We start from the raw sequence: 13382 nt of genomic DNA on the forward strand, positions 1-13382 counted from the left end.
AAAATCCCAAATTGGTATATATTTGAAAAGTTTATCCCAAATAACTATAAAAAACCCAAAACTAGTACACTTATAATAAATTTATTCCAAACTAGTTTGTTCGACAGCTAGAGACCCCAAAATGATACATTTGTGACAAATATATCATTTGTTAACTTAGATTAATACCACAAAAACCCATACATATGAAGAGTAAAATCTCAAATTAATAGACTAATCAAATGTCACGTGTCATACCAATTTGATAATAAAATTTAACGGAAATTAAGAGAGGGTAAATTTATTACAAGTATACACATTTGGGATAAATTTATTAAAGATGTATCAGTTTGGGATTTTTTGAGCTTTAAGTTCGGGGTAATTTGTCACATATGTACTAGTTTAGGGTTTTTTGAGATATTAACTCTATATACAATGATGTAGGTCAACTAATTACTGAATTAAATTTCCAAGTGTAAATTGATTCCATCTCTATTCAAAATAATTGGTTGAGTATACAACCAAACTTTCTCAATATGGAAAATTTTGTGGTGCGCTAGGCCGATTGTGCATGATTGCTTTTTGCCCAATTCTTTTTGACAAAGGATGCATTTAGTTTAGCATTTTGAAAGCTCATTGAAAAAATATAAAGTAGTTTAGTATAAAAGATTTTGAGTTAATGCGAATGTTGTTTGGTAAACTATGCTTTAAGAATCAATTTTGAAAGAAATATTGTTTGGTAGAAAATACATTTGAAAAGTCTTTTGGATGATAATATTAGTTTTTAATTTTTATTTCTTTAAAATTGAAAAAAAAAAGATATGCAAATTTTTAAATATAATTGTTGACAATAATGCTAAAAAAATCATATAATTCTTGAGAAAAAAGAAGGTACGAGATACACAAGATACAGATAAGTACGCTGTACACGGTATATGCTTGCCTTTGTTTGCTTTGCCACTCGAGGTATCATATGCTAATGAAATCTTTCTTGATCTCTAGACGGTCATGTCCACGAGTAAACTAAGATCTTGCTTCGTAATCGAAGAGAAGCCATTAAAAAAATGTACGGTCTCTTTCCATGTGTTGATTGTGTTTGATGGATTTGAAGATCCGAGAGCCTGCTTGGACTCATGCGGTTCAAGCGGCAATTGGAGATCATATATGATACATGAAGGTTGCTTTGAAATTAAAATTGCTATGGTCCTTTTCTTTTGGGTAGGATTGGACGGTGGCCACCACGTTGTTGAGGCCACAACCCTTGTTCGGCAACTAAGATATGCCGGAAAATGATGTTGGCCGAGGATTATTACGGTGCTGTCCGGAGGGTGGCTGTAAACTGTTATATCTGAGGAAGAGTCGCATTTTCAAAAAAGGATTTTGTAGGGTGGATGATTAAGAGAAATATAGTAGATGGAACCGTTGGAGGTCAGAGGCTCTGATCATGTGGCCATGATGTCCCAAGCCGATACGATTGATGGGCGATCCTTTGGAGAAAAGGTACAGAATGGTTTGTTTAAACGGCCAGGTGCTGCTGCATCAGATGACTAGCTTCAATTCAAGAAAGTTATTAAGATTTATTTATCCACGGATGATCGATCTTTTTTCGTAGTTTGATCAATTTTGATATGGGAATCTATGTGCTCCATCTGGGAACTTAATTGGTCGGATGTCGTAGCGAATATAGAAGAATGGCTTATTTTTCAAGATGTACTAGACTCGGACATACTCTTCGTGGATGAATGCGAATAATGTAATGTGATATTGCTTCCAAAAAATGATATGCCCTATATATATACCCTAAATTGATGGAGAAAAAGTTGGGAAAAGTATAAAAAAATGTCTTAATCTTATTACATTGGTACCAATTTAGTCTTAAATTTTTGAATTAAATCAATTTAATCCTAAACCTGTTACATTTATACCAACTTAGTCAACCCGACTAATTTTGGCTGAAAATCAATGACGTGAATGTTGGTTGTAGTGTGTAGTTGGTGTTGATGTGGAACTTTTTTTAAGGATATTTCGATTTTTTTCATAATGTTTGTGATTTTTTTCTTTTCTTCTCTTTATATGTCTCTAGGGTTGAGGGCCGACAACCCTGGTTGAAACTGGGTAAGGTCTCATTGGCCCTCTCGGCCATGGTGAGGGCCCGCAAGTCCTCACCCATTGTCGGTGAGGGTCGACTAGCAACTTTTGTTGGCCCCTTAGCTTTAAATAAAAAAAAAAGTGAAGTGAGAATTTTTTTTTAAATAAAATTTAATATATTTTTGAAAAATATCCATGTTAACATCAATTGGGTCATATAGGTGACGTCAACAATTTCCTACCATAATTGACTTGCCAAATTGTTAAAAAGGCTTAAGATTAAATTGGCAAATCATCATCAATCAATTAAAAACTTTAGAACTAGATTGACAAGTTAACGTTAAATTGACCATCGTATTATAAATTTGGGATTTTTTGGACAATTTTCCCAAAAAGATACTGTGCAATGAAGTATGATTTATTTGAGAAAATGTCATTTGCCTCATCGCTGAACAAACAAAGTGGCTTGACCAACATGTTCGCCAATGTCAAATCCTGCAAAATCAAGAAAGTATAATGAAAAAGGAGGGAGAGCTTTGATTGATCTGAAACATGTTTGAGTCTGTGTTGTTAGCCATCCGACAAAATTGAAACAATGCAATACAGAGACGATTAGCGTGGGGTGTAATTTCTTATTATGGACGTGCGGACCCCTGGAGTGCCATAACTTTGGCCAAAGGGACACTTAAGTGCCATAACTTAGGAAAGGTACACTTAAGTGCCACATTTTAAGAAAAGTGGGACACTGAGTCTTGCCATCTCCATGAAGTTGGCCGGAAATCATACGTGGCATTAAAATATTAATATTTCTCGCCGATATGTCTCGTCGGAGAGCCGAGTCGCTCGAATTCGGCCAAAACGACGTTGTTTTGACATCATTTGAATTTTATAATAATATAAAATTATTTAAATTAAATTTAAAATAAATTTATTTAATTTTTTTAAAAAATTTAAAAAAATTAGAAACTTTAAAACATTAAAAAAATAAAAAAATACAAAAATTACAAAAAAATTTACAAATTTACAAAAAATTTACAAAATTTACAAAAATTTTACAAAATTTACAAAAATTTACAAAATTTAGAAAAAATTTAAAAATTTAGAAAAATTTAAAAATTTACAAAAATTTAAAAATTTGCAAATTTTTTTAGAAAGTTACAAAAAATTTACAAAATTTATAAAAAATTTACAAAATTTACGTAAAATTTACAAAATTTACATAAAATTTAAAAAAATTAAAAAAAATTCAAAAAATTTACAAAAATTTTTAGAAAGTTACAAAAATTTAAAAAATTTACGAAATTTACAAAAACTTAAAAAAGTTACAAAAATTTCAGCCCTCACCGCCTCCCTTTTCTTTTCTTTTTTAAATTATTTTTCTGTAACTTTTTTAATTTTGCAAAATTTTTTTAATTTTTTAATTTTAATTTTTAAAATTTTAAAATAAATTTATTTTTATATTAAAATTAATTAATTTATATATTAATTTTTTTACCATGTCAGCACCAAATTAACGTCGTTTCGGGTGTTGGCCAGATTAGAGCACTTAAATCGGCCAAAACAATGTTGTTTTGGTATAAGTTGAATTTTAATATAATAGAAAAATTAATTAAATTAAATTTAAAACAAAACAATAATATAATTTATTTTTATTTTTAAAAAATGTAGGAGGAGGAGAAAAGGCAGCCAACGGTTGAGGGCGGAGCCCTCGTTGCCGCCGCCTCCCGCTGTCGCCGGAAGGTGGGGGAGGGTTGGCCGAGCCCGCCTCATTTTCTTAAAAAAATTTCAAAATTTTTTTAAAATTTTTTAAAATGTTTTAAATTTTTTAAAATGTTTTAATTTTTTTAAATGTTTTAAAATATTTTAAAATTTTCTAATATTTTTAAAAATTTTCGAAATTTTTTTAAAAAAATTTTCGAAATTTTTTAAAATTTTCGAAATTTTTTTAAAATTATCTAAAATTTTTGAATTTTTGAATTTTTTAACTTTTAATTTCTTTTTAATTTATTTAATTTTTTTTTTTAATATTGAATAAATTTTTATAGACTTTTTTAATTTTTTATAGAATTTTATAAATTTTTATAGAATTTTATAAATTTTTATTGAATTTTTACAAAATTTTTACAAATTTTTATAGAATTTTTACAAAATTTTTACAATTTTTTTTTAAATTTTTACAATTTTTTTTAAATTTTTACAAATTTTTTTAAAATTTTCTATATTTTTAAAAATTTTTACAAAATTTTTAATATTTTTACAAATTTTTTTTATTTTTTTCAAATTTTTTATATTTTTTAAATTTTTTTAAATTTTTTATAATTTTTATAATTTTTTATAATTTTTAAAAATTTAACATTTTTTAATATTGTAATATTTTTTTAAATATTTAAATAAATTTAGTTTTAAATTATTTTTTATATTAAATTTTTGGCCACGTCAGCATTAAAACGACGCCGTTTCGCACTCGCTTCGCCGGAAAATTGACACGTCAACGTTTTGGCCGGTTTTTGGCCGGATTGGCACTCAAGTGATCCATTTTACTCCGATTTTGGCACTTAAGTGTACCTTTCGTAAGTTATGGCACTTAAGTGTTCCTTTGTGCAAAGTTAAGGCACTTGAAGCGTTCTTTTGCCTCTTATTATGTCTTTGGTTTTACCTCAATTGGGCTGAGCTGATAAACATTCGATGACAAGAAATTGGGCCAGAACCGAAGGTGGTCGGTAGAACCGGTGGTGGTTTTCTCAAAGAGTTCACTTGTAAAGTACAACGGGCTATTAATAAGGCTTTTGGCAATTCCCTCTTAACGTTTTCTACTAATGATAGGTTTAAAATTGAACACACCTCTTGATTGGGAGTAGAAACACTGAGCTCAAGACCTGGCATTAAGGCGGTCACAAAAACAGCAAGGGCAATCTTTTTGGGAATGTCTCCATCACTTGAGAAAGAGCTAATCCATCCAAGCTACGATCGGCGAGGATCACTCTCTCATGAGAAGCTAGACCTTCCATGACATCTCTCAGGGGCTTGAAGTACTCAAAGATCAATTGTAGAGACTTGGCTTGTGATGGAAGAACAATAACAATCCGAACAATATCGGATTAATGCAACGGAACAATATAATCTCCTATCTTATGTAAACCTTATAATACAGCAAAATAAATACCAAGCATACAAACACAATATGATATTTTACGTGAAAAACTTGAGGAGATCAAAAAACATGGGACCGAAGTCCCCCCAAAATTTTCACTATAAACAAAATTGGGTGAATAAAGTTTTTCTCTAATAAATACTAAAGACACATAGCAGTAAAGATCTCAAGAGCATCATTCTTAACGGTACACATAAATTTCACAAGAGATCAATGATAAATTTAACAAAAAATGCAAGTTTTGATCGACCCATGAAAACTTGATATAGAGAGCTTCAAACGAAAATCAAACCGTTCAGATTCAAGAAGAGTGTGCCATGAACATGCTGACAACATTTCGGCTCAATGGGATGACAAATCGACCTCCATTGCCAACTTAATGTAAAATAAATTCTTTCCAAGATCCAATCTTTTTTGCTTTTCTTTTTTTCTTATTACCGCATCTCAACGGACTTTTTTGGGGCTACCACTTAAAAAATAGTGAGAAATCTTATTTCTCAATATGACTTATCACATGAACTCAAGCCCTTTTGGGGTTATAATTGATTAGTCTTATTCCACATGGGAATGAACCCAATTAATAGCCCGAAGCGGGTCGATACCAGAAGACACCAGGTCAAGTGCAGTGACTTTGTGACCGGATGATCTTAGCAATCTCACGATCTTGTACCAACACCCTGCACTGAGGCGTGACCCATGAAACAGCACAAAGTGCTTGCTTTCAAGTGATGCTTCCTCCTGCTCGAAGCCGAAGAGGAAGAGGATGAGGAGGGCAAGTGATGCTAGGTTAAGGTTCTTGTCCATATGCCTCTTGCTTGATGTTTTTTCTTACCCAAAACTGGGCCTCTGCTAAGGGGGAAGGCGAAGGGTTTTGTTCAGCAAAATCGTCTGGTGTTGACTGAAGCTAGCGAAGATAACCTTCATTGGTCAGCAATTACGAAATCAGTGGTGTTGACTATTCTTGTGATTCCACATTTTCCTCTTGAATTGCAATTGTGCACCTACTCAAACAACAGAAAACGGGAGAAGTACCCTATTAATGCCATAAGTTGTGTACGGTGCTCACTTTGGTGCCAAAAGTTTCCGTCGGATCACTTAAGTGCTAAATCGGAGGAAAAACAATTACTTTGGTGCCACCGGCAAAAGATTCCGGCAAAAATGATTACGTGGCTTTTAAAAAAAAAAATCGACAAGGCCTTAAACGACGTCGTTTTTGGTCCTCCTTAAGAAAACAACGTCGTTTTGCCGTCCTACATGGATGGTCTCACAAAAACGACGCCGTTTAACTCATTTGGGGATTGAAATTAGGGTTTCATCGCTTGGCCTCCGCTGTCGCTGGGCCGCCGTCGCTCGCTCAGCCACCATTGCTTGGCGTTGTTTGGACACCCTCAATGGCACACGAGGGAGCACCAGCCTTGGTCGCCGGAGCCTAGGTATTGGAAGACGTAGGCCAGGCACTCGTCGAGGAGATCGGAGATGGAGAGGGAGACATCAATGGCGGCACACTCGTTGGCGGCCTCCCTGAGCACCGGCTAGATCACGGCCTTCGACTTGGTTGCCGAGTGGTTGTCGTCGGGGTTGGGGTTGGGGTCAGGGTCGGGGTTGGGGTTGGGGTCGGAGCTGCGGTCGCCGAGTGGCCATCGTTGAGGTCGGGGTCGGGGTCAAGGTCAGAGCTACAGTCGCCGAGTGGCCATCGTTAGGGTTGGGGTCGGGGTCGGAGCCGCGGTCGCCGAGCGCGAGGGCCGTTGAGGACGGCGAACGGCGTCGTTTTGGTGTTAGGGTTTTGAATTGGGGGAGACACCAAACGGTGTCGTTTTGGTGCTGACTGTACTCTCCGGCGAGCCATATCAACTTCAAAAATTAATAAAAAAGTGCCACGTTGGATTTCCGGCCAACCGGATCGGAGTTGGCAGCAAAGTGAGCGCCGTACACAACTTATGGCACTGATAGTGTACTTATCCCAACAGAAAACGAACAACACAGGCGCTATATTGAAATCGTGGTGGTCAGCTCCATTATTTATTTAGGGGAATGGATACTATTAAGAATACACAGTCACATTTATAACATTCTACTGCTGAATCTCATATCCTGAAATGATAAATTTGGAGGTTCTCAACATCAAGTTTCTTGAAGTTGCCTCCTATTCGGGTGACCAAGAACTTGCCCCAGCTGTATGGCCTGTACTTTGGAGGTTTGTGCTCATCGGTCAATTCCTTCAGTGGCTGCACCATGGTATGGTGTGATGGATTGAAGAAGAACGGAATTGAGAACCTCTCTTTCTTCGAGTTCACCATCACTCTATGCTCGACGCTCTCATAAGTATCGTTGCTCCAAACCTTCACATAGTCGAGCGTTAATTCGTCAAGAATATATAGCTTATTTTGTTCCGCCAAATATTTCGCCCACATACACAAGGACAATTCGTTTATATGACCAATGAACATGTATGAAATTCACAGAAATTGATCGAAAAAATGAATCATAATCATTAGACACAGGCAAAAAAAATTGCGGCACAAATGATCTTTGAAATACCCATATTCAAGCGATAAGTATCATTGCTCCAAAACTTTACATAGTCGAGAGTTTATTCGTCAAGAATATATAGCTTGTTTTGTTCCGCCAAATACTTTGCCCACATACACAAGGACAATTCGTATATATAACCAATGAACATGTATGAAATTCACAGAAATTGATCGAAAAAAATGGATCATAATCATTAGGCACTGGCAAAACCAATTGCGGCACAAATGGTCTTTGAAATACACATTCAAGCGATAAGTTGTGCATATAAAAAGTTCCTTTTTAATAAGTGGTACCTGAATAATGTCACCAACATTGATAATGAAGGCATCGGGGATGGGCTTGACTAGAACCCACTCCCCATCACTCTTCCTTTTCACCTCGAGGCCTCCAACGTCGTCTTGAGCCAGGATGGTGAGCGCCCCCGAGTCCTTGTGGCGGCCCACGCCCAGAGCGAGGTGCGGTGCGGGGCATGGCGGGTAGTGGTTGAGTCGGATGAAGCTGGTGTGGTCCTTGTAGAATTCTTCAAACCTGTTTGCGGGCAAACCCAGGCTCTGAGCTATCAGTCCCATCAGCTTGTGCGCGAGTTTCTCCAATTCTTGTGCGTACTCTTCGCATGCCTTCCTGAATTTTTACAGCCGCAAGTGGATCATTTTGGACGGGCAGGAGACGCGAGCTCCATAAGAAAGGTTCTTGATAGAATAAAATCGATAGCTATTTGGTCAAACAGAGCACATTTCACCATGTCACTTATTATATGATGTAAGATTATCAATTCCTATAGATGATGCACCAGCTTCTATTGAAACGCTATGTCGCCGAAGCTAAAAAAATTATGTAAACACTAACCTTAATCCAGGAGGGTACTCAGGCCACTGATTGATCCACTCAGTGACCGCCTCTTCACCATCCTTGGGTGAGGCCGGGACGAGCGTTGGCTCTTTTACGGTGCAGTCGAAAACCTCCTTCCAGTCCCTCACATTCTTGGTGTGCTCCGTCTCGTAGTACCCAATCACCCCCTTTTCGTCCCTCCTCACCTTCTTCTTCTCCTCCAAGCTCTGCCCGAAGAACTTCCTCGCCTCCCGCTCTATCCTCTCCCTCTTCTCTGCTGCCACGCCATGGTTCACCACCGCGAAGAATCCCCACTTCCTGCAAGCCTCCCCTATCTCTGCCACGAGCCCTTCGAAGGCGACGGTGGAAGCATCAACCGTGCCATCGGAGGGTGAGTAGCTAGCGAGGGCAGCGAGGTCAATAAGCGGGATGCCTTCGGCTTGTGCGGCGGCGAGCTTGGGCCTATGTTCGACGTCTTGTATAAACGCCGGATCGACCTCTCCCATCTTCTTTTTCTTGATAAAGATCGGGAGTATGATCTTGGGCTAATTGTGAGTTTGTGAACCCTGTTCTTCTTCTTCTTCTTTTTTCGTGGATGATATTGAAGCAATTATTGAGGGGAGAATTTTTTTATAGTGGCAATTGTGGTGGCTGGTGCACGAATGCACCTGGACGCGATCGAGTGGATAGTTCGGAAGTAACTAGGGAGTGACTAGGTTAGCGTCAGGACATAGAAAAAAAATCACGAGGAGATTGGCAAGAAAGAGGACAGAGAGTCCGTGGTTCTTGACGTAAGCGCTTGCATTTGTTGTTCGGGTAGTTTTGTCCGCGGAGTTTCCGGTAAGTAATCCATTCCTGGTTCCATCATATATTGTTGAAAAGTATTTGACCGGTGATCTAATCGGTGCACAAGATACTTCAAATAAAAAGTATCGAATTAGGAATGAAAAAAGTTAAAAAATCTTAAATTTATTACAATCGTGTCAATTTAATGATTTTTTTACCAATTGAATGCTAAATATTTTGCATTTTTGTCTATCCAAACAACTTTGGCTGGAAATTACCGATATAGATGTCAGTCATCTCTCATTACGCTGTTGGTGCAAAGGGGGTCAATTTTAATAGTAGTTTTTTTTTTTTTTTTTTACTTTCCTTCTTCCTCGTCATGTTGAGAAAACTTCTACCAAATTTTTAAGTTGACAAAACTTTCTGGCTTTAATGCTTATTTCTAGAATAGGTTTTGGTATAACTTGTTTATGAGGAACTATTGAAGATTTCTATTAAAGTCTGTTCTATCTTATAAGCATATCTCACTTTGACAAGTCCAGATCAAGATCGTGTCAAGACTAGAAAGAGAGAAAGTCTAGAATTGAACTTATCAAGGTTGCAACACAGATCCAGAATAAAACTTATTTGGAAACGATTTTACGACGACTAGTTATATATATATATATATTGAGTCAATCACAAATTGATAAAATCAATTTTGGAAATAAGTTCTATAGGAGGAAGCATCACTTATAGAATCCAATATTCAATTTGTATGGGTGACCATAATTAAGTGAGAATTCCATTCATGTCTTCAACGGTCACAAGATCCCTTTGAATTATTCTGTCTAATGGGTCGATTAGAAGGATTTCCTCTTGAGACTGCCTAACGGCTAGTGCAACATAGCATATTTAAGGAGATCATTCGATTAAGAAGAATAAAGAATGTGATATGAAATTCCAAAGTTTGAAGCTGTTCTCAATTACTTGTCTTTGTTTGTGAGACTTTCAAATTGTGATTAAGAGAGAAAACACAAAAATAGAGTGTCTTAATGAGATAGTGTAATCTTCCATTGAGTGTTTGCACTCATAAGTTGTAATTTTCTATTGATCGTATAGTGAGCCAGTAGGCTATCAGCGTGAGAGAGTGGACGTAAGTTTAATTTAAGCCGGACCATAAATTTCGTGTGCAATCTTTTTTTCCCTTACTTTTCTCCTTTTAAGTCTGTTACACTCTTATAGGTTATTGTAAAAGTTTGGTATTTTGCAAAACTGATTATGATCCTTTTCCATATTTTGCTAGCAACTTATTTTATTGTGCAATTATTTATCAAGATATCTTTTAAATATCGATTTACCCCCTCTAGGTGTTCGTACTAGTTTTCTCAATTGGTATCAAAGCCTAATGCTTGTCTTGTTGATGCGTTTTTACTTCCGAGTAAAGATCTTCTATGGCTAATATCTTGGCATCAGGTGAAAAAGAAGGGGAAGAGGAAGACATAGAAGGAGATGACAAAGAAAGTGACTAGGAGGAAGAGGAGAATGAGAAAGAAGGAGAGGATGATGTTGTAGGTGATGTTGTTGAAGATGATGCTGCAGGAGAAGATGATGGAGAAAAAGAAGAGGGAAACGACCAACATAAGGACGCTAGGGAGACATAGAAAGGTGATCAACCAAAAGGTGGAGACTCTAACATTCAGGGTGAAGGCACTGGTGCAGGAAGAGTCTCTAAGACAACCCTTCCCCAGACATAGGTCGCAAGGCAAACTTTTAGTGAGACTTAAGTCAGCCGATCTCCACCTGATGCAGAGGACATTTATGTGTCTCATTTTCCTGAAGATTCTGTTGGAGATCAGGAAAGACACGCTGATGTTCAGGGGGAGCGATGCACCTCAAAGGTACAATCTGATCTTCCATCTAGTTTGGATACTCATTCAGTACTCTTTGTAGAAGCTAGTGCTAAGACAGAACCAGATGTCGACTACCCTCGGATTGTTGAGCTTCTTATGGAGATTAAAGCATAGCAATATGGCATGGAGGTTGAAATCCAAAAAAATCATACTTCTCTTGATGAAAAGGTACAAACCATCAACTAGCAAGTCGTCTAAAACATGACCAAGATTGAAAATGCCATTAGTTAGTGCATGACAAAGTTTGAGGAGACAGTGTAGAATGTGGATGATTTTCATCTTGTTCGCATCCCTAGAAACCCTTGATTTTTGCAAAAACTTCGTCTCTTAGTGTTTCTTTTGTCATGCATCTAAAACTTTGGTGTGTTTTTGGATTGAAGCTTTTGGTTTGGTTTGTAGGCTTTTTAAGACCCTCTTGATGCTGACAAAAAGAGAGAGATTTATGCAGATTTTAATGTGTTTGCGCAGATTGATGTGATTGCTATTAGTAAATATTGTGCTTATCCAATGTCTGCATACTTACTTGCTCATAAATTTTATAGTTGTGCTATGTCTAATTGTTGTTTTGCAGGTTCAAATAAACTTAGTGTTTAAATTTGCATGAAAATTTTGTCATCATCGAAAATGGGGAGATTGTTGAGAAAACTCATACTAGATTTTACGGTTGATAAAAACTTTCTGGCTCTAATGCTTATTCCTAAAGCAGGTTTCTGGTATAAATTGCTTCTAAGGAACTATTGAAGATTTTTGTCAAGTCTGTTCTATCTCATAAGCATGTCCCACTCTGACGAGTCCAAATTGAGATTGTGTCAAAGCCAGAATGAGAAAGAGTTTAGAACTAGACTTAACAAGGTTGCAACATAGATCCATATTGAAACTTATTTGGAAATTATTCTACAACGACTAGTTTTCTAACAAAGGATTTCTCTTTATATATATTTATTTAGTCAATCACAAATTGATAAAATCAATGTTGAAGATAAGTTCCATATGAGGAAGTATCACTTATGGAAATCAAGATTCTATTTGTTTGGGTGACCAGAATCAAGTGGAAATTCTATTTATGTCTTCAATGGCCACAAGATCTCTTTGAATTATTATGTCCAGTGGGTAGATTGGAAGGATTTCCCGTGGAGAAAGTCTAATGGATAGAGCAGCATGGAGTAATATTTAAGGAGGTCATTGGGTTAATAGGAACAAGGAACATGAATGTGAATTTCCAAAGCCTGAAGCTGTTTTCAATTACTTGTCTTCGTCTGTGAGCATTTCAAATTGTGATCAAGAGAGAAATACCAAAAAGAGTGTCCTAGTGAGATAGTGTGATCTTTCACTGAGTCTTTGCATTCATAAGTTGTAATCTTCTATTGATCCTATAATGAAATCCAATTAGTAGGTTGTCAACATAAGAGAGTGGATATAGACTTAATTTAAGCAGAATCACTATAAATTTCGTGTGCAATTTTCTCTTCCATTAACTCTTTTTATTTAAGTCTGTTGTACTCTTACAGGTTATTGTAGAAGTCTGGTATTTTGCAAAATTGATTTTAATCCTTTTCCAAACTTCGCTAGCAACTTATTTTATTTTGTAATTATTTGTCGAGATCTATTTAAACACCTATTCACCCCTTCTAGGTGTCCGTACTAGCTTTATTAGGTAAGAGGAGAGGCCTAGCGAGGTTGACCTTGCCAATTACTATTGATGGCGAGCAAGGCTTGAGGTTAGCCTTGCTAGCTCTCGCTTATGGCCAATTATTAGGCTAGAGGAAGAAGGGAAGAAAAAAAAGGAAAAATTAATAAAATTGAAAATGTTAAAATATTATTAAAATTTGTCAACGTTGGGTGTTGCCCACGGTACTTAGGACGCCCGGTATCTATGTTAGCGAATTCTGACTAAAATTGTCGGATGGATTGAATTGGTACAAATATAAAAGGTACATGACTCAATTGACAAAAAATATATTTAAAACTCAATTAACACAATTGCAATAAGTTTAAGAACATTATAGTAATTCTTCCAATTAAGAACAATGAAGGGTTTTGATGCGATTTCAGAGTATCATCACAAAATTTATTCCCGATATTGTCATCTTATATACAATGATGTAGACCAACTAATTATTGAGTTA

The 13382-nt window shown here is 36.2% G+C and overlaps 1 protein-coding gene across 1 annotated transcript; it reads right to left on the bottom strand.

Moving 5' to 3' along the window:
- Positions 1 to 7185: 7185 nt before the first annotated feature.
- On the bottom strand, positions 7186 to 9183 carry LOC104418772 (probable 2-oxoglutarate-dependent dioxygenase At5g05600). Its single transcript, XM_010030216.3, has 3 exons — positions 8597 to 9183; positions 8044 to 8371; positions 7186 to 7557 (listed from the first exon to the last, which is right to left on the bottom strand). The coding sequence occupies exons 1-3, from the start codon at positions 9082 to 9084 to the stop codon at positions 7303 to 7305; spliced, it is 1071 nt and encodes a 356-aa protein (XP_010028518.2). The 5' UTR covers positions 9085 to 9183; the 3' UTR covers positions 7186 to 7302.
- Between the last annotated feature and the right edge of the window lie 4199 nt (positions 9184 to 13382).

The sequence above is a fragment of the Eucalyptus grandis genome, chromosome 9 (assembly GCF_016545825.1).
Source record: "Eucalyptus grandis isolate ANBG69807.140 chromosome 9, ASM1654582v1, whole genome shotgun sequence".
Classification (NCBI taxonomy): domain Eukaryota; kingdom Viridiplantae; phylum Streptophyta; class Magnoliopsida; order Myrtales; family Myrtaceae; genus Eucalyptus; species Eucalyptus grandis.